We start from the raw sequence: 21,329 nt of genomic DNA, 5'->3' as shown, positions 1-21,329 counted from the left end.
GCTGTTTCCAATGGACCATCTTCATGATCTAAAAAATTCTCTTAACTTCTGTAGGTATCAGTATTGTCAACTATCTCAACACTAGCATTGCTATTAAATTCTCAATTCCTTAGTCTAGAAAATTAACATTATACCATTTCTTACCCTAGGGAAAAAAGCTTTAGGATCCCCTCTGAGTTCAATTCTCCAGACAGTTGTACATTAGTTAATGTATGATACACTCAGTTAAACTGATGCTACTCAACAAATCAAGACTCATGGCCAAAAATAACTGTTATTTCCCAACTATTACACAGAAGTGACAAGGTGGCTAGAATCAAATAGGGATTCTTAAAGGCTGGGAAATTCTGTTCTGTCTGGCTTTGTAAATAGTTTGTGACAACTGGTATCTGTGTAAACGGATTTGATGGTCCCCTGGGGGGGTCAATACTGTTTACAGAGCTGTTTCTTCAGAGTGGTTGAGCTAGAACTGTCTCTAGGGATCCTACCAGAGTTACTCAGAATAGCAACATGCCAGCTACCTGAGAGCTCAGGGACAGAAAAGAAAAAGGGCAATAGAAATACTATAGGCAAGTACATTCAAATAAATGGATCTCTTGCACCTTCGGATGCGGGTGCTACTTAGGGGCATTTATATCTAAAATGAGCCATAAAGGAGGCAATTTGTTAATGTGTTCTCTGATGCTTGCTCATATAATTGGTCACCACTTCTTTAAACTTTTTTTGGAGGGGAAAGATGATTACTTATACTAAAGCATATGATTTTATAAGTATAAAAAGAACAAAAATCTCACATTTATTGCTTTCTTTTGTATTTTGTCTATTACCACATTATGTAACAGCATCAAAATATGACACATTTTTTGCTACTATATAAGACTGTAAATTTAATATGATGATGTAATTTCTAAGGTAGTCCCATATTTTAAACAAAAGATATTGTCTTTTTTCAACGGTTAAGGATTTCTCTAAGTGAACATTAGTTTTAACATAACCAGAACAACAGTATCAGTTAGTGGGCCCAAATAACTTCTGCCAACTCCTTAAGTAATTTAAGTGTAGGTTATCTGTGTGTGTGTGTGTGTGTGTGTGTGTGTGTACAAATACTATTTATTTCCTTTACTAAATAATGCTGTTTCCTTTTTTATGCAGGGAAGGGTTAGTTTTCCACATAGATGCATACATGGGCTTCCCCACCCCCTGCCAAACATAAAAGAAAAAGACATCAGAAACTTGTGCCATATTAGAGTGGTCTCACTTACTATGAGTGTGTACAAGAGAAAAGTTTAGACCTTCCAAGTAGAAAACTGGTATATTTAGATCTTCCAAGCCAAACCACAGTGCATGGACTAAAGACAAACAGCAGGGTTTGAATTCTGGCTCCACCAAATAGCTGTCTGATCTTTAGCAAATTACTTAACCTCATTAACGTCCTTACCAATAAAAGTTCATAATAACAGCACCTATCTCAAAAGGTTGTTATGAAGATTAAATTATTCAAATTATATAGTCTCTTGGAAAAGTGTCAGCACAGAGTACACGCTCAATAAATGTTAGCTATGATTATCACAAAATTCTGCTTGCCAAAAAGCAGAAGATTTTTTTAAAGCAAAAGATTTTTAAATTAAAATATAAGAAGAATAAAAAAATATAATTTAAAATTTCTTATTAAAATATCCAAAGACATGGATATAAAAATAAATACAATGCTAGCTCATTCAATGAGAAACATACAATAAAGAGAAATTATTTAATGAGGTTAAAACTTGTAGTTAACACATAATGGTTTAATAAAGCACATATCAGATTACAAAACTAGTAAGTTACAGAAGTAATAGGACTTCAAAATTTAGAAATCCAGACACTAGGAAAAGATCCTGAAAGAAATTCATTGCACAGAAAGAAAATTTAATAGTATATTTCTGTAGATTCAATTCCATAGCGAGAAAACAAGAAATTTAAATAGCCTGTTTCTGCAACAGAATTTAAGCCTTCACTATCCTGGCACGATATTAGATATAATCAGGACTATAGTTAGTAGTGCACAGGCACTTATCCTTCAGAGATTCTAAATTGGGAGTCACAAGAAATTAGGTAACTTCTGGATCTCTGGCTTAAAAAAATGCAAACTTGCCACTTGGATACTGTATACTCTCTCAGGTTTTAATACATTTTGGCTTGAACAGCAATAAGAAGAAAAAAGAAAGAACTATAACTTTCATTTTCATTGGTCTACAAATACATTGCCCACATTTCAAGTGCTCACAGCCACACATAGCCAGTGGCTACCATGTTGGAAAGCACAGATACAAAGTCTTACATAGTTCTAATAAAGGCGTAATATATATAATGAGGAGAAGTCAAAAATATATCAGGGGCAGAGGCAGAATATAGCTATCGGATATTGAAGTAAGATTTTATAAAGGTTTATAAAGTTGGAAAATCATGAAACGTACCAATATCACATAATTTATTCACTTGCACATGAAGGTTCAACATTCAAAATAAACTACATCTTTTACATTCCTATACATGGTTGCATATTTAGAACACCATATCAAAAAGAAGTGGTGAGGTTATTTCATCTTTGATTAAGACAAATGATGACTTATTGTACTATATTTCAAATTATCTACTGGCTAGACATGAAAATTATTTTACTGGAATTTTGTTATTTGTTTTATTATGAAAAATCTATTTTAAGAGGTGGTACTACACCAAATTTTAAAAAGTGTTTGCTTTACCAAGTTAAATAGTCAGGAACATATCAATATTCATTCTATTGGGGAAGAGATCAGATTTCTGTGTAAGAACTAAGTTCTATTATAATGTTTCAGATTCTAAATTTTAACATCCTTCACTGTATGAAGACCATGAACACAGTATAACAGTGTAATCTCCTAAAGCTTAGGCTACCTAATTAATTCATGAACATATCACATAAATTAAAGCTCTGTAAAACTTATATCATCCTATTTAAACCATTACAAATATTATCTAGGTTGAAATAATTGTGAAAACTGTCCTAAAATTTTATTAACTAACATGAGCAGTCTTTCTTTCTTTTTTGCCTCAGGGATATGAATTATTTGGCTACCTACTATACATTTCTAACCCTTTCGGCCTTTCTCAATTTGTGTTAAATAATTTATATAAAGTAATTAAAAATATGAACAAACTAGGTTAGGTCTTAAATTTCCACAACTGCAAGTAAAACAGATTTCATAATTATCTATTTTTTGTTTGTTAAGTATGAACACATACCGACTGTCCATGAATTCAACAATTTCATAGATCACTTACGGACCCTAACTTTTCCAATAATAAATATAAAGAGAAAAAAACAGATTTTCTTCATTTGTGCCTTTCATTTTATTTAAGAGCAGTTTTAGATTTGAAAAACAAAACAGAAGAATCACCAGTCAGACACTAAGTGGAAATCACTGAAACACAATGTTAGTTCTAATGGATGGATGATTGTGTTTGGTCTTTTGAAACTTTGAAGTATAGGTAAGTCTTGATCACACAAATTAATAAATCCTAAAGCTGGAGTTAACAATAACCATTACACCCAAATTCTGCAGCTTAGCCCAGCCAATTTTTCAAAAGGTCAGGTTGTGAACTGGAGAAGATCAGGGAGGTCCACCGCATAGCTTTGTTGCCAGGCATCTCTCGTCTGGATTGTTGCAGGCATTTATTAGTATTCGTCAGCAGACTCAACAGAGCAAACAAGAAATTCAAGCACGAATAATAAAATGAAATGCTGCTATATAACCCTTTGTCATTCAGCAAATATGGGACTTTTTAGCTACATTGTTCCTAAACCTGGGTTACTACTTTAATTTTTCTCCACAGTGCTGACTGAATGAGTATGCATGTGTGTTAAATGCAGAGCTCCCCTAACAACTGCAGGACTGCCATTTAATCTGTTGGTAGATGGACCATTTCCTGTGGGAACCCTAGCTATGATTTCCAGATCCACCAAATAAATCTCAGATTAAGATTCCAAATGAAACCTGCCTTTGGCAGATAAAAAATGTCAAGATGGATATAAACAGTAAAATTATAAATTATCTAGGTGTTGCATGACAAACCAATGTTCAATTTTTTTTGTTGACATGTGCCCAGATATCAAAACTATATGAGACATTCATCAAATGTCACACTTTCATAATATTGGAGGCATCATTAAAACTGTTTGACTAAGGACCTCAAAGTGTTTAAGCAGTAGCTCAAAAGTATATTTGTGCAAAGTAGAAGAATAAATTTACATATCAGCAGCAGCTCATAAGGGATGGGTAAATATTCTGTTTATCTCTCATTGTAATTCAGGTTACTTTAAATACAAGGTTTTAGGAAATCATTATACTCTATATGGCATCATTACATAACTTTCTATGCAAATGATGTGTGTTTTATTCAAATTTACCATTTGTTTCTCCAGGAAAAAAAAAAAAAACAACAAAAGCATAAAACGAAAAGGTAGGGACTCCCATTTCATCAATCAACCATGACTACTATACTCTGCCTTGTTAGTAATACTACAGTATCATCAGCCCCATATTAGAGTTAACATTTGTGAACTTTAAAAAAAAAGCACTAAATATCTGAGGAAAAAAAAAAAAAAAAGCCTGAGAAAAGTAAAAAAAAAAAAATTATGTTTTCATTTCAAATGACCTGGGGAAGAGGAAGGGACTTAAAAAAAAAAAAAAAAAAAAAGGTAATAAAAGACCAATACAGAACATCTTAGAGAGCAAATAGCCTGTTAAAAATGCAAAGGAAGTCTCTACTGCATTCTCAGGAGATCAAGTATTGGTTTTTGAATGAAAATTTTTGTTTTGTCTTTGGTCTTCTTACCTGGACTAATGCAGCCTTGTGCTGGTCTTAAATTCTATACTGGTTGACCATAATATACGGGCCCTGAAGACTTCTAAAAGGAAATAATCAGATTTGCGGAACTGAAATCATTACTTTAACTTTAAAAACTTAAAAATGATTGTGTAAAAAGCTTCGGTGACTCCAAAATTGCAGCATTTGACTTTTTAAAAAAAATTCAAAAACATTTAATCTACTTAAAATAGGAATTCTTTCTAATTATAAATTCTTTACACTTAATCTGTGGAAAGAATCCAGAATACCCTGCAACCCATATTCCAAATGCTTATACACAAGCCTGAATCCTTAAAGATTTATGTATTTGTTCTATCTTTCCTACTATATTTCCCCTAATACATGTTGGTTCAAGAAAACTAATGCTAAATAAACCCAACCTATCCTAATCTGATCAATATTAATCTGAAATTTTTGAACAGGCAGGGAGAAATGAAAAAGATAAATAGGGTTTATCGTGCTTAATTTTTCTTTCTTTTCTTTTTTCTTTCCTTCCTCCCTTTATACTTGCAGCAAGAATTACTATCAAACTCTACTCATTGGGCCAGAGACCCTTGTGGTATTAGCGAAAGACTTGCCCCTCATGTAGCACACTACCTACACTTGCCAGTTCATCGGTCAGCCAGAGGCCTCAAACTCCAAGCTCTAATAACGTGCATGTGCTTAATTTTGATTATATTTCTATACTAAAATCGCTCAAAATCAATAAGCATTGCTATGTTTTGGCATATGTCAAATTACCCTAGGTACAGCCAGTGAAACTGCATTAAAAAAGAGAATTTAATTTTAAAAATACTTAATTAGCAAAAACTAACATATTCAGTATCTATTCAACAAGTATAATTTTATCAACATGAACTGATCATTTTTAACTTTTCACCCACTAGCACCATCCTGATTTTAAAGTACCAAAAAGTTTCCATATGTGAAGCCTAGACTTTCTCAAAAATTAAAAATGGAAGTCAAATTGGATTTTTAAAAATAATTACTTTTAATTTACGTCTATCAGCACAATTTTACTTCTTGGCAAAGAATAACTGAATTTACCCCAGAGCTACAAATTAGAATATTTTTAATTCAGTCATTTAGACTATGAAATTGCAAAATTTTGTAGTCTGATTTGTTTCCTTTTTCATATTCCCTAAGAAAAACAAAAAACACAAAAGGCAAAAACACAAAGAAAAACTGCATGAACTCCCCAAAAGATAATAATGTCCTACATGTTAGGTTGTTCTGAATTACACACACACACACACACACACACACACACACACACAGAGTTGGAGTATTTAGTGACCCCCCCCATTTTTTTATTCAATTACCAGATTTATTGATAACCAAACTAGTGAGTAAATGTAGTCACATCAGTCCTACTCTATAAACAGCCAGTAAACCTAGACAGACTGTGTAAATGGCTATAATTTCAGTCTATACACCAATGTATATTGATTCAGATCTTCAAAATCAACAAAATGCCAATGCACACTCAGGACTTTATAATAAATCACACAAAAGGTGAAAAATACAGCCACTATGGAGACCACAATGGTTATCTTAAATATGATAAGCTGAAATCCTAATTTCTAAAAAAAAAATTAAAGATTCAATAAGATTGTATTAAGATTTGTGTTGTAACTATGTGTTCCAGGAAGTGTTCTAGCATCAAAGGGCCATAACCAGAAATCAATGAGGATTTTTATCAAAGACCTCAGAATCTTAAGAATGGAGAATTTAAAACAAAGCAAAAAGTTTTGAAAAATTCAGGTATTCTTTTCTATTTCAAAAAACATATTCATATTTTCATGGCCACAAATAAATTTGACAGAACTTACACATAAAAGTAGAGTTGGATTTCCTTAAATCAAAGAAATAGTCACAAGTTGTACAAAGAGAGGATCATACCAAGAGTATAGAAATAATGGGGGAGAATAAAACTTATTTTAAAAAAAAGAAATTTACCAGTTGTTGTGCTTATTCTTTTTAATAATTATCATTTTTTAAAAAGAAGAACCAAAAGTGTAGTGAGAATTCCACCTGAAGGGTATAGCCTGAACTGATTTAAAACACTCGAATAAAAACAATAAAAGAAGGTGAGTCTATTATTCTGCAAACTTTTTCCCTTATTCAGAATTTATAGGTAGGTTCATCAATTGTAGCAAATGTTACTATAGTGGGGATGTTGATGGTGGGAAAGGGTGTGTGTGTGTGTGTGTGTGTGTGTGTGTGTGTGTGTGTGTTGGGGGGGGTGAAGGAGTAGGGGGTATAGTGGGAACCCTGCACTTACCTCTCAATTTTGTGGTGAACCTAAAACTTTTCTACAAAATAAAGTTTATTTAAAAATGCCAAAAAATAAAGGAAAAAAATACAATTTATGGCATAAATTCACAAATGTGAATTATTCATATCAGAAACAATGAATCTCAAAACACAGTTCATAAACTTCATAACCAGTTAGAAAACTTAAGTTGCCCTTTTAAACATTTTTTTTTTCATTCCATTTTTCAACTGAGGACAACAGTAGTAAATGGACTCATTCATAACAAACTTAAAAATAAAGACACAAAGAATCCCATTTATTTTAATAAAGTTATTTAAAATAAGAGAAATCTATTTTTTATGAAAGAGTATAGCGTCAATCATTCTTTTAAGAGTAGCCTTAGCATTTCCTCTGTAAATGAATCAATCCTTGTTGACCAGCTGCCAGTAGTCCTAAAAACACTCTTTCAAATATTCTAGATGGTCATGTGTGAGAAGCTACCACTGCTCTAGTAAGTTAGGGCCTATAGAGATAAATAGTAAATTTAATCAGACTGAGGACATGTTCTTTTTTAACCCTTCTATGGCATCTGGAAAATAAAAAATGCATTTTTAAATTCACACTTGCCAAAAGGAAATGAAAGGCATATTGTGTGGTGCCACTAGTCTGAAGATTTTTATTGCAACTGGGATTTCAATACAGACAAAATTAGATTCTACCCTAAATGAACATAATTGATTTTATATTCTAACAAATATAAACATACCGAATACAAACTACGCTACTTTGAAAAACTCAAGTTTCTAATGGTATTGTGAACATTATATTTGAAAAGAATATTTTTATAAAACTAACAATGACCATTTCAAATACTGTTGTTTCTGTTTCTTAATAGTTTTGGAAATTTTAATAGACCTACCTTTCTCAGCTGGGTAGAATAACAATGACAACAACTACCATCATTTATATTTAGGTCCTGTAAAATATGTTAACAATCCTTTTTTTCTTTTTTTAAAGCATCTGTAAAAAAACCATTATCACTACCACACTAGTGAAAGTAATTACTCTAGTATGTGAAATACAGATTATATAAATTCATCTCCTTTTTCAGGTGTTGTAGTAGGGTTTTTACATACACAATCCCTAATCTTCAAAACAGTCCTAAAGAATTATCTCCCTATTCCATACACAAGAAAACTCAGGCTTAAAATTATGAAATTTGTGCCCAAGTCCAGGTAGGTAGTAAGTGGAAGATCAAAAACCTGACACCCAGGTCTATCTAGCTCAAAACCTGTGTTCTACTTTAACATTTTACTGAAATTATTAAATGCACTGGTTCTCCAGTAAAATTTACCTTCTGCTATGAAACAAAAACATGGTGTAATACTTTTTAAGGAAAATATACCATTACTTAATAGAAAGCCAATTATTAAATACAATTCAAGTCCTATAACTTAACAGGGAGTGATTATCTAGATTTCAAAACGCTGAATTTCAAGCAGTGTCTAATCATAATGCCCAGGAATCTGTTTTTTTCCCTAACAGCTATTTTGTTGGTAGAAATGGATGGCCATTCCATCCAACTCACCATTTCCTTCTTCTCTGCTTTAAAAAGAAACTTTATGAAAATGATGTGAGATTCCACACTCCTATTTTAGTCACAATGATCAGACATTTAAAAGCATGCTAGATGTTTTTCTATAGTATTTCTAAAGATGTCTCCCCTTATAAAATGCTTGCAAATCATGCAATAGTTTTAGATATAATTCAATTACAGAAAAACAGATGGACAAAAGGTAAAAAGAACACATACTTTGTGAAAAGACAGAAAGATAGATGAACCAATAATAAAAGAGGCTGATGGTGGCACACAGGTTCCAAATGCCGAGCAAAAATAAACAGTATTCCGACTCAATAAGAAACTAACAAATCACTGACAAGTTACCTTTTGTTGGGTTTTAGTTATTTATTTTGCTTAGTAGAAAAACCATCAGAATCATGGTTATAAAAGATAATTGTTAGTCTAATTCTAAAGTAAAGAGGACAGCTGCTTTTTTCTTAAATTCAATAAGTTAAGATTTTTAAAATATTTGCTAGTCTCCAGTAAACTACAATATGAAAGGACTCGAAGGGCTTCTAGCAGTGGTTTTTCATTTCAAGTTTCAAATGAGTACAGTGATTTAGAATCATGTTCGCTTTGTAAGCTTAAAAGAAAATAGTTTAAAAACACCTGATTCATATCTAAATTGAGATAATATACGTAAGTAAAAATAACTACTCCGTGTATAAACTACATGTTAAATACAATTCCCTAAAATAGTAAACCTAAAACTCATATTGAAGAAACTTGTAAAATTCAAAGGCTTTTGTTTGGAGCATCTTTAAGCTGTATGATTCTTACCATTTCTTGCCTTCATTTGGTAAGAAATATTTAGAATACAGTAGACTTAATATTTAATTTGGGTAGGCACAGTAACCTTTTTTAACCTTTCTTAGGGAACACTGACCCCTAAAGGTTCTAAATTTAAATAGGTTTCACCATATTCTAAATTTAAACGGTGTCTGGATGTCATTTTTCTCTATATTATTGTAGGTATGTATGAGTATGGCAGACATGTTTGTTTATAAATTTGTAAGCTATTTTCAGTGTACTGTTGTGCACTATAAATAAACAACTAAACCATGTGTCTGCTAATGTAATAAAAACCATCAAAATTTAATAATATTCAGAAATTTATCATACTATTGCAAAAAATTACAGAGACTTCTGACCCTCGTGCCTTTTTTCTTACATAGTTAAGTAAATAAGTAAATGCTTAAAAGGACTTAACAACCAATCACATAACAACTCACTCTGGGGGGCTAACTTTACATACATCTTCTGATTATAACATTTTATTTTATTTTTTTCTGAAAAAGCAGAAACAAGAAAAACCCTAACAAACAGAAAGTTTTCACAAAAGGGCAAAACGTTATTTACTTCTTAAGAAACCAGAGGATGTTACCAATGCTCACTTGGCAACACATGCTGATTCACTCACATATTGCTTCCGACAACTTCAAATGTCCTTCACTTAGAGTAAAAATAACTCTTCAAGAAACCTGGACACGTTTTGTAGATGCTCTCACCGGTCCTACCTACCAACCACAGCTTTACATTTTCTAAACTGTCAATAATGACAAAAACAAAAAAAAGTAAATTGTTATATCTGTTCACATTATATACCTCATCAACTCAGACTTCAAGTACTTCAGCAATGTTTCTACAATAAAGCTAGGAAAAGAAGAGCCACGTTAGCACTCTTTGTAATAAAATGTGTAAGGTGACACAAAGGCAGGTCTGTGTAATACAAGTTTTTAGTTAGCTCCATTTCTTAAAAAAATAAGTAAAATAATATTAAATAACTAATCGCCCAAGCAGACTATGAATATTAGTTTAAGACAGAGCTTTGAAGAAATTTGTGCTTTAAGATAAATTCTGCGAACCTTGATGTCAAGGCAATGACCATGCGAGATTTTAAACATATCAATTATATCTCAAAACTCAAAAGATACAGTACATTTACCTATTTAATTTTAGTTCTCAATAATGTTTCCTTAACAGGCCCTTATATAAAGGAATGTCTTATTCCTATTTCTGACTAAAAAAAAAAAAAAAAAAGAAAAAGCCTGTAAGAATGCAAATTTTCTTAATGATGTTACAGTCACGTCTATCGTGGTCTGTGCCTTCTGCAAACTATTTATGCATCTATGTCTTTAGCCCTAAAACCTTCCTTCTGTAAGTGTCCTAGAACTTCAGCAGCTCCCTTCCTTAACTTCTTTCCTGGTTATTCTATACTTATGAGAAGTATTTCCTCCACAGCCTGCAGCTTTAGATATATTAAAAATAATTCCTTTGGTTCCGTAGAGATCCTTTTGTCTATAATTTGAACAACATGACTTCCACAGCAATGTGACCTCTGACTAGGGAACATAAATAACAGGGGCATCATTATTTACTTCTCTTTTCTTATTATTTTACATAAATTGAGTAAAACTGCTTTGAGCCCTTGAAAAGAAGAATGTTTCTTGTTTATTTGCATAAATGAATAAAAACAGCTACAAAAAATTAGTTCCCAGCTTCACACCAGTACAAACTTGAATATAAAGAAAGCGGATGGAAATTAAGTGTCATAAAGCCCATTCACTAAAACCATAAACGTTGAATTAAATACCTATAACTACCTTACTCGGATATTACTTGCTATTACTTTGTACACAATTCAATTAGTTACCTGGATTCTAAACTCATAACAAGCAGCCTAAAATCACAGTTTAGAAGAGAAAGCTTGCTAATGCTAAAAAAAATTTATAACAGTATGGAAATCAAAAGAAACGCAGAAATCAGAAAAAAGTATACTCAGAAAGCAAAGCATCTTCCTATAATTCAAAAGAATGTGTAACTTTTAACTTATTTAATACAATGATGATAGAACAGTACCCCAAAATGGCCTTTGACCTTCTGAAAAAGGTAACCATGTGGTTGATATATGGTGGAAGAAGAACCCTGTTGGGGGAGGGGGAATCAAAAAAGGGAGAGATGTGTGCAATGTTTTGGTCATAATCTATTACTTTAAATATAAAATTTAGAGGAAATAAAAACAATGCACTCAGAGATTTAAGCCTTCAACTATTTGCAACACTATATTCAGAATGATTAGTTTCCCAGGGATTCCAGATCTGCATCATTTTATTTTAAGAGACCTCAATGAAAAAACCTAACATTTTTTAAACCTCTCTCTTTATGGCTCTCTGTATCTTGCTCTATAGGGAGATAGATGTGCCCTACCTGCCTGCCTGCCTGCTGACCTACGTGTGTGTGTGTCTGTCTATCTATCTATCTATCTATCTATCTATCTATCTATCTATCATCTATCTATCTATCATCTATCTATCTATCTATCATCTATCTATCGTCTCTCTCTGCTGTTCAAGCCACCTCTCAGTCTGTGTGTCTTTTAAACTGTGTTTCCATCCCTGGCTGTTCTCTCCCTTTGCCTGTGCATCTTTTTCTGCCTCTCTCCTTATCTGGGATTCTGTCTTCATGTCTCTCTCTGTCTCTATCTGGGAGTGTCTTTCTCTGTCTCCACCTGCACATCTCTGTGTGTCTCTGTCACTCTACCTCTGGCCCCCTCTGCCTCCATCTCTCTGCGCATGTCTCTTTCTGAGTGCATCTTTTGGTATGCACCTGTCTCCACATATGTCTCTGTGTCCGAATGTGTCTTGGTCTGTTTCCCTGAGTGCATCTGTCTCTCTCCACGCATATGTGTGTCTCTCTCCCTCTGTGTATATCTTCTATTTTCTTTCACTGTGTGTCTTCTTCCCTGTGTGTGTATGTATGTTTTTCCCTGTCTCTCTCCCTGCATGTCTCTGTCTCTTTCTACCGTGTTCTTTTACTCTATCTTCCTCTATGCATCTCAGTGTGTATGTATCCATTTGTGTGTGTCTTTCCCCGTCTGTATGCTTCCAATGTGTGTGCTTCCACATGTGTGTCTGTGCCTCCCTCTTTGGCTTTCGTATCTCCCTCCCTGTGTCTGTGTCTCTCTTTGTTTGTGTTTCTTTCTCTGAGTGTGGCCCTCTGTAAGCATTTCTCTCCCATTCTCTCGATCTCCTCTCTTGATCACTTTTTGTGTATGTGTGTTTCTTTCTCTCTCCCTCCGTCTGTTTCCCTTTTTTTCTCAGTATCTCTTCCTCTGTGTGTTTCTCTTTCTCTGTGTCTTTGTGTCTCTTTTGCAGTATGTGGGTCTCTTTGTGTGTGCCTCCTTCTTTGTACGTGTGCGTGTGCGCTTGTCTGCCTCCATCTAATATATTGGTTAGAACAAACACACTTCATTCAGTGCCTTGAACTAGCACAACACCTGGGGTTTGGTATTAATACCTTAAAAGTCCTTACCTTTTGACCAGTCCTCCATTTGTACTTCTGTTCTTGTTTGCTCTGGCAATGTCTCTGGCTTTTGCTCCAAGATTTGAAGCTAAAATAAAGCCAACTCTAGATAAATAAACTTAAAACAATATATCAGAACACACCTAAACCTTACCTTTGTTTAACAGAGAATTTACAGGATAAATGGTTTTCTAAAACATTTATAATGGGACTATTAACTGTATATTTCAACAGGTGAAATTAAATCTTTTTTCTCAGAGAAAGGTTCTTTCTTTCACACTTACATTTTAGTAAATACAGTTCAGGTTAAGCTTCTAGACATTCTTGCTCCTTTGGTTAGAGAACCATTTATTTTATTTAACTTAAGTTTTTTTCTAACTCCACCAATTTAAGAAAAATAAAATTTGCACTCTATATGTCATAAACTTTATACCAAAAATTTCAAATTTATTGATTTGAATTTATGATGTATATTTTCATATAAAACATTTTATACTTGTAAAAATAATTTAAGAATCCTATTTATTTTTTAAAAAAAACATAATGACTATTATTAACTTATGGAATTATTGATATTTGTCTTGCATTTGTTTTCATAATAAACATGACAAAAGCTATGCAAGGGTTTTTTTTTTTCCCCTTGGCATGCTTTTTAAGGAGAATAAAATCTGATTTACCTCACAGCTAGAACTCTGCGTTCTTTTAAAAAGTCTTCAAATAAAGCTGTAGTAAGCTTCTCCTTTTCCAATTTTCTCTAAATATGTTGATCTGGAGTTGGCAATCTTTTTCTAAGTTCCTCATTTACTTTTGGATTAGCTGAAAATATAGGAAGTTATTAATATCAAAGAAATATGTCCCAGTCAATGAAGCCATTTCCCTACATATTGCCCAAAAAGGTTAATAATAATTGCAATCTTTTAATAAGAGATTCATATAGCAAGACATGTAGAAAATACAGTCTTTAATAACCTCTGGAGTATTTTAAAACATGTCTTACAGGCCTTAATGTGCTTAGTAATATACTATTTAAAACCATAATTTTATCCCTCTGCAATATACAGTCACTCTTCCTCATCATTTACCCAGCTAATGAATGCCAGCAATTAGTAAAATGTAATCCCATTGCACAATCATTTTAATGCTTTTAGCACTCAGAAAAGTAAACACCAAATTAATACTGCTCAAGCCATATCAGATCCTAGTTGGAAGCAAGCAATTATAGTTCAGCTCCTCAGGTGTAATTAAATGATTGAAATGATTTAGTTCCATAAATGCAAGTTAATTCATAAGCAAGCAACAAATATACTGGGAGTAATTACAAGAAACATTGACAGTCTAAGCAGGGCTAATTCTTTTATGAGTCTGATATAGTAAAATGCTGCCCTCTCCTGGGCATGTAAGTGAATATCTATCTCAGAGCCAAAAAACAAAACAAAAACCACTTCCCCCAAACCTAACTTCTAAAAACCTACTAGAAAAAATAATAATAACCAATGTATCAATTTGATTTCATTCCTCATACAGAAAAATTAACATATAGCTTATACTGTGATCATTTCTACACACCTGATTAATGCTTTTTCTAACCAAACTCTGAATATGAGTCCCAAAACATACCAGGCAATTTCTACTATGTTTAATGAAACAAAATCACTCATATATAACACTGACAGACTACAAGTGAAACTTCTGGTACCCGTCTGGGCTGCCAGGCCAATGCCTATATTCTCTAACTGGTAAACCCTAAGTGGACTGTTACAGATAATAACTATGCTTTTTATAAGTACTAAAATTTTCGTGAAAAATAATCTGAAAAAAATAAAACACAATACTCTGTTATTGTAATTATACATAATGGTCTAAAATTAATTGTTTTTAATGAATGTTAGTGATAAAATAAAAACTAGATCGCTGGTATAATGTCATTATAAGTACATTTGAAAACATAAAGAGTAACAGGTGGTACACCAAATAAAAGGCATTCCAGTTTTACTTAACACCATTCCCAACTTCTTACTTCCTTAGGTAAAATTCAGAACAAATTGACTCGTATATCACTCAGATGGGTCTTAACTAAACTTCTCACACTAAACTTTGAGAAGCTTATTTATTATACATTTAAGTTATGCTATAATCAACAAATCTGTGTTAACACATAAATACTGGAATCACTAAACCCAATCAGAATCATCCCTTTGTCTATAAAATTGAATATATTCTCAGATATTACCAATAGCACAAGAAATGCTTAATTCTCCAATAAATGCAAACAAGACCTGCAGAGGATAATGTTTAATACTACTAATATTTTTGTGGAAGGGGAAGCATTATTGCTCTTCTAAGACTCTCTCGAATGTGTTAAAATAACCATATTCTAAGTCACATCCTACCTAAACTATAAAAATAAAATAAACCAAAATATTAAAAAGTCCTGCCACTAAGTTTAAAATGTACAGCACATTTGCTTTGCCCTTGATGTCACAGTCTTATTTTTCAATTCATATCTTGTACACTGTAAGTTAATTGCTTTTGGAAAGTACTTATTATTCATGTAAAAATTAATGTGCCAATGTGTTTAAATCCTCTTAAATGACCATTCATGCATCCTTCTTCTTTAAGTACCAATGAAATCTGTCAAAAGACATCAATGCAAAATGGTCTTAAAGAAAGTTCTAATAGAGATTTTTTTCTGCTAACACAAGATTTTCATATTCACCAACTTTACTTAAATTCCATTAATTTTTTAAGCTACTTTTAATAAATTCACCAAGTAAAATTTTTAGGCCCCATAGTCTGTCATTTGTGTTCCAGCTGACATTATGAATATTAATAACAGTGTTATCCTGATTAAATAGGCTTCATATGAAATCCCTGTGAATCCTATAGCTCAGACATCTCATTTTTCCAACTCTTTATGAATTTGGATTCAGACATTAAACTGGAAAAATCTTAAAAAACAGATTTAATGGCACATTTGCATATTGTCAAGCAAAAATTAGATGTTCTAATAATTCAAATAATTACAACTTATATATCTACATATCGTAAAAGGAATAGAAGATTTCTGTAAACATGTAACATATTTTATACTACTATTCATTTTAAGATAAAAGATAAGACTAATAAAATAGTAATTCCTTTCCTTACACTCACCTGAAAGATCTGGTATCAAGAACTTGTCTTAATTAAAAATTATATATTCATGTTAAAACTAGCTGGATGACTTTACAGTAGACACCAGATAAATTAGCCTCCTTAATCAAAATACTAACTTATTATACAGACAAAATATAAGTTGATTGCTTTATCATTAATAATGTATACCAGGTTCAAGTAGCAAAATAAAATCGATTTCCAAATAAAGTTTATTTATAAGTTTTGCTGGAAAAGATAACCTACGTTAAAAAAAAATTTTAAAAAAACTTTAACATAATAGATAGAACATACCACATTAGCATCTTTTAAATTAAGATCTTCTCCATCGCAGATTCCTAGCCTCATTCCTTCAAGTTGTTTTTAATTTTCAAAGGAAATGGTATTACGTAGAAAAAAGGAAAAATAAATAATAATTAAGGAAACCTCATACCCTCTTCTCTCTCTAGGTACATGGGAATCTGAATGTATCTGCCAAAATTTCCTACCTTTAACCTGTCAAAAAAATAAAGATTGAAAAAATTTAAACAAACATCTCTATGATCTCAAATATGACTTGACTCTTTGTTTACTCAAGCAGTAAAACACCTCATGAAACAAAATGTGTTCTTTGACCAGTTGAAAATTTCTAATCTGCCTAAAACATTGTAAGTGATTCTGATATTTCTCCTTTAAAATTAAAACAATGCCTTTTTGATAGAGAGGCATTTTATTTAAATATGGGATTCACCAATGTTAACAATACCCAGGATTTTTAAAAACTTATTTTAAATAGATGTCCTTCCTGCCTTCTTTCACAAAAGACACATTATAGCAAAGGTTTTTGACTGACTTTGGTTAATGGCATTTTTTTCATAACACATCTTTTAATTTAATCACAAATTTTTGTAAACTGAATCCAAGAGTGTCAAACTAGGAATCATTTGTAATACTGCCTCATACCCAATAATAAACTAAAAAACTCTGAATTTTCTATTTGCTAGTTGTGAAAGTAGAGATAATTTCTGCATTGAAATGATGTCATTAAAAGGCAAAAGGAGAGGACTGTACTTCTGAGAGCCAAATATTTTATCACATAACTCAACACACACAATATATGAATATGTTCCACTACTGGATTTTCATCTTATTAGACAAAAGTCTCTCAAACATTCACAGTTCCCTGCGCATTCTCTTCCAAAAAAAATTCCTTTCACTCACTGTGCCTCATGTCACGGCCCATTCCCTACCAAGCTCTAGATAGCCCAAGTTCTTCAGAGCCAGGGAAAGCATGAAGAGGTTTTGGGAGAAAGGATAAGGGATAAAAGAGGTCCCATTCCATAGCTATCGAAATGTAAAATGCACATACTATTTAACTTCTCAGTTTTACTACTAAAAGTATTTAGAAAAACATGTAAAATATATTTTTATGTACAAAGACACTCACTGAAACAGTTTTATTTGTAAGAGAAAATACACTCTAGTCATACCAGATTTCTTTTTGGTCCTTGAACTTACCAAGCTTATTCTTGCCTTGCAGCTTTTATACTTACTAGTTCCTCTGCCTAGAATTCTCTTCTCTAGCTCTCTAAACTATTTTTCTCATCATTTATTCTGTCCATCTGTCTTTATTTCATTTGCCTGGATCCTACCTAAAGTAGAAACTCCTGTCTCATCATATTACCTATGCTACTGCCTTCATGAAACTAATTTTGTTTAGGTTTCATTTCATTGTTTTTTATATATATCAACTATGTATATGTCAGTTACATGCAAGCAGAGCCCAGGATTTATTCCTTCATCTGCATTCTTAGAAGGTGTTGGCATACAGTAAGTACTCAGTATATATTTGATGAACAGACAGGTGGATGGATGGATAGATGGATGGATCAATGACTAGCAGAAAACAGAGTTAACATAAATGTTCATCAACAAAAAACTGGTAATATAAAATGTGATATAATCATAAAACAAATCTATAAAGTCTGTACCATATAAAGATTTTTATAAAGATTTTTCAACAAGCATTTGTTAAGCACTTATATATTATGTGTCAGACATTATTCTAGGAGATAGATATAAAATGATGAATAAGACAAATAAATTTCCTACCCAAAATATGTCTTTAGCCAAAACAATGCAGGCACAAAACATACATACAGTAAAATAGAGAGAAATGTAAAATTATACTTACATATGCATACATGCTTGAAAAGGCATAGAAAATACACAGGAAATTATTACCAGTGCTTACCCTGAAAAAAGGACCTAAGAGCTGAGGTGGGGAGACTGAGGAATGAGAGAAGGAAGTATTTTATTTCATTTTATATCTATCTGTATAATTTTATTTTTTTAACATGTGCATGTATTATTTTTAACTTAATAAATATTTATTAATAACCTTTGAATTGAACAGGAAACTTTAGATTTTTTTTTTTTATTTAATTATGTGACAGAGATAGAGAGAGCCAGCGAGAGAGGGAACACAAGCAGGGGGAGTGGGAGAGGAAGAAGCAGGCTCATAGCAGAGTAGCCTGATGTGGGGCTCGATCCCATAACGCCGGGATCACGCCCTGATCCGAAGGCAGACGCTTAACCACTGTGCCACCCAGGCGCCCCTGAACAGGAAACTTTAAAACTACTTGTAACTATTATACCTGAAAGATCTAAAATGAATAAAGAACAAAATCTTTATGACTCTCTTGAAACTTTGAAAAAATTATATTGCCTAATTAATCTTTTATAATTATAATTTATTATGGTTGTTTACTTGCTTGCTTGGTTTAAGTAGAGTGAAAAGTTAAAATTAAACTAATATATGGTAGGAACTTTTTTTTGAAAAGTTTAAAATAAATGAGTTTCCTAAAAGTTATGCAAGTAGTGTTCAGGATTTTAAGGTTTAAAAGTTTATAATAAAAATAACTTTTTCTATATTATGACTATTGTATGTTTGTCTCCCATAGTTCCCCTGTGTTATATGCTTTAGTAATCAAGAAATTACTATCAAAAAAGATAAATTACTCCTCATCACTGAAGGGCATTAGGACATCAAATTAAGAAGAAATAAATATTTGGTTTAAAATAAATGGCTCTCACATTTTTAAAACTTGGAGGGCAAAACAATATACCACTTGGAACACTGCGATTGTTTTCAGTGCCAGTTACAAATGACACTTTGCTAATAGAAATGGCATTGCATAGCCTACTGATAAATTTTTAAAAAGCAAAACTTTAAAACTAGTATTATTTTCAGAGAGCTAATCAGATACAGGATTTTCTAAAATATCCTGAAACGTTTTGCCCCAGGCCAAACTAAACTAAATCGCTTAATCTAGCACAGAACAGAATATAAAAACAAAGTCAGCTTATAGAATAGTTTCTCTAGGGAACAAACAGCATGTTTTCATAAGATTCATGTGGGTGCCAAGTTCTGATGCAATTACCTACTCCTTCACACAAAGGCTTGCATTTCCACACAACCAATTGAAGTTCTTGGCATATCAAAAGTAAAAATGTATAAGAGCAAGTTAAATCAGTCTACAATGACAACTGGTATGAGCAGGCACTTGAAATCAAATGAAATAACAGCTATCAGAAATGTCTTTCTAAAATAAAGTAAAAATAACCACATAAAGTCTTAATTCATTAGGCATTGTAATGATTACTAATAGATTTTATCAGAAAGCTATTTAATAATTCGTACTGAGACATTAACAAATAGAGGCACGTATATGAGAATCAACATATTTCAATAACAGCAGTTGTACTCTGGTGTTTTGAACACTTAATAGCAATCCATACATTGTATAACTAATAAATGTTTACGCCATTTGCTAATACTATAGTACCTAATCATTCTCGATAGACAGTGCTGCATGCAAACCATGCATTTTGCTTTTTTAAATTGTGATGTTAAAGACGATTTCTGGGGCTGCAAAATACAATTACTAGGACAAAAACCTTTAAACAGTAAAATAAACGTCAGGCTTACAGCTCTAATTTCTTGTTCAATATCTGGGAAGTCAGAGCTATCAGTCTCCTTTATCTGAAGAACTGCAAAAGCTCATGCAATTTAAGAGTCATTCTTACTAAATGTTTTCACTAATGAAAAGTATGTAGTAAGAATATAGTCCTAAAATAGATATTCCACAGTGAATAATAAAATAATAAAAATACAGTATGAAAAGAAAAATATAAGCCAAACTATATGTAGCAATTTCCTTCAAGAAACACTTTTGTTCTTCTTGCACTTAAAATTATAATTTCCACTATAAATTATATGTAAGTATTGCCCTATCTCTTCATCATACTATAAAGAGTTTCTTAGGATCAGACGTTCATGTTCACTAAAAATATGTTTCAGAAAACACATTTTTAAAAAATCCCTAAATGGCAAATCAACTGAATTAAAAATATTACTTACAAAATTAATAGTAATACAATTGTACAATGTTCTAAAGTATTAAACAAATTAAGCAGGGCGATTTTAATTTTTTTAAAGACATTTTTCAAAAAACACTGATGATCTTTCATTTAAAAAATATAAGACTTTCACTTCTTTCAAGAAAATTACATCTGTACGATGTGTTGATTACTACAAAATGGCTATATAAACAATCTGACAGTTTACACTACTAATTATGGAAGAAAACCTTTCATAAACTGAGAAGAAAATGAAGAGAAACCAAAAACTGCCATAAATATTCAAAGTATTACAAACAGCAATCAAACATTATGAGCCTCCTAGGGTAAGTATGCAACACAAACTTGTATGTATCATCCTGGGGTGGGAGTAGGGAAAGTAGAGATTGCGGGGGGCCAAGGGGAGCAGGATTCATAAGGCAGGCAGAATAAGATGAAACAAAATTAACTAACATGAACGATGAAGGACAATTGTTGAAGTTGTGTAGTACATACATAGGAGTTCATTATCGTTTCTCTACTCTTGTACATTTAGTTTTCCATAATAAATAATTTAAAACACACATTGTAATATAAAAGAGAATATACAGCATTTTTTACTTGTTAGCAAAAGCCATTAAATAATCTTTCACAGGACTAGCAATGAGTGTTCCATTTTATAAGAATGTTATCAAAACCCCATCAATCTCATGCTTGATATATATA

At 32.1% G+C, this 21,329-nt stretch overlaps 1 protein-coding gene and 1 non-coding gene across 3 annotated transcripts in view; both read right to left on the bottom strand.

Annotated features, from left to right (window-relative positions):
* MIPOL1 (mirror-image polydactyly 1) overlaps positions 1–21,329 on the bottom strand; it is a 320,903-nt gene that overhangs the window by 258,728 nt on the left and 40,846 nt on the right. For both annotated transcript variants that reach the window (XR_569429.2, XM_008693964.2), the window contains exons 2-3: positions 13,748–13,886; positions 13,080–13,158 (exon numbers count right to left, since the gene is read on the bottom strand). Coding sequence is in view for 1 of the 2 variants with exons in the window: in XM_008693964.2 (XP_008692186.1) it covers positions 13,080–13,098 (19 nt within the window). In the remaining variant the exon portion in view is untranslated. The remainder of the gene's footprint in view (positions 1–13,079; positions 13,159–13,747; positions 13,887–21,329) is intronic.
* Positions 5,396–5,550, bottom strand: LOC121100342. Its single transcript, XR_005832091.1, has one exon. It is a non-coding gene; the product is annotated as a small nucleolar RNA SNORA62/SNORA6 family (small nucleolar RNA).

Source organism: Ursus maritimus, unplaced genomic scaffold (genome assembly GCF_017311325.1).
Source record: "Ursus maritimus isolate PB19 unplaced genomic scaffold, ASM1731132v1 scaffold_36, whole genome shotgun sequence".
NCBI classification, from domain to species: Eukaryota; Metazoa; Chordata; class Mammalia; order Carnivora; family Ursidae; genus Ursus; species Ursus maritimus.
Note: the sequence above shows the minus strand (reverse complement) of the source record. Positions and strands in the feature narration are given on the sequence as shown.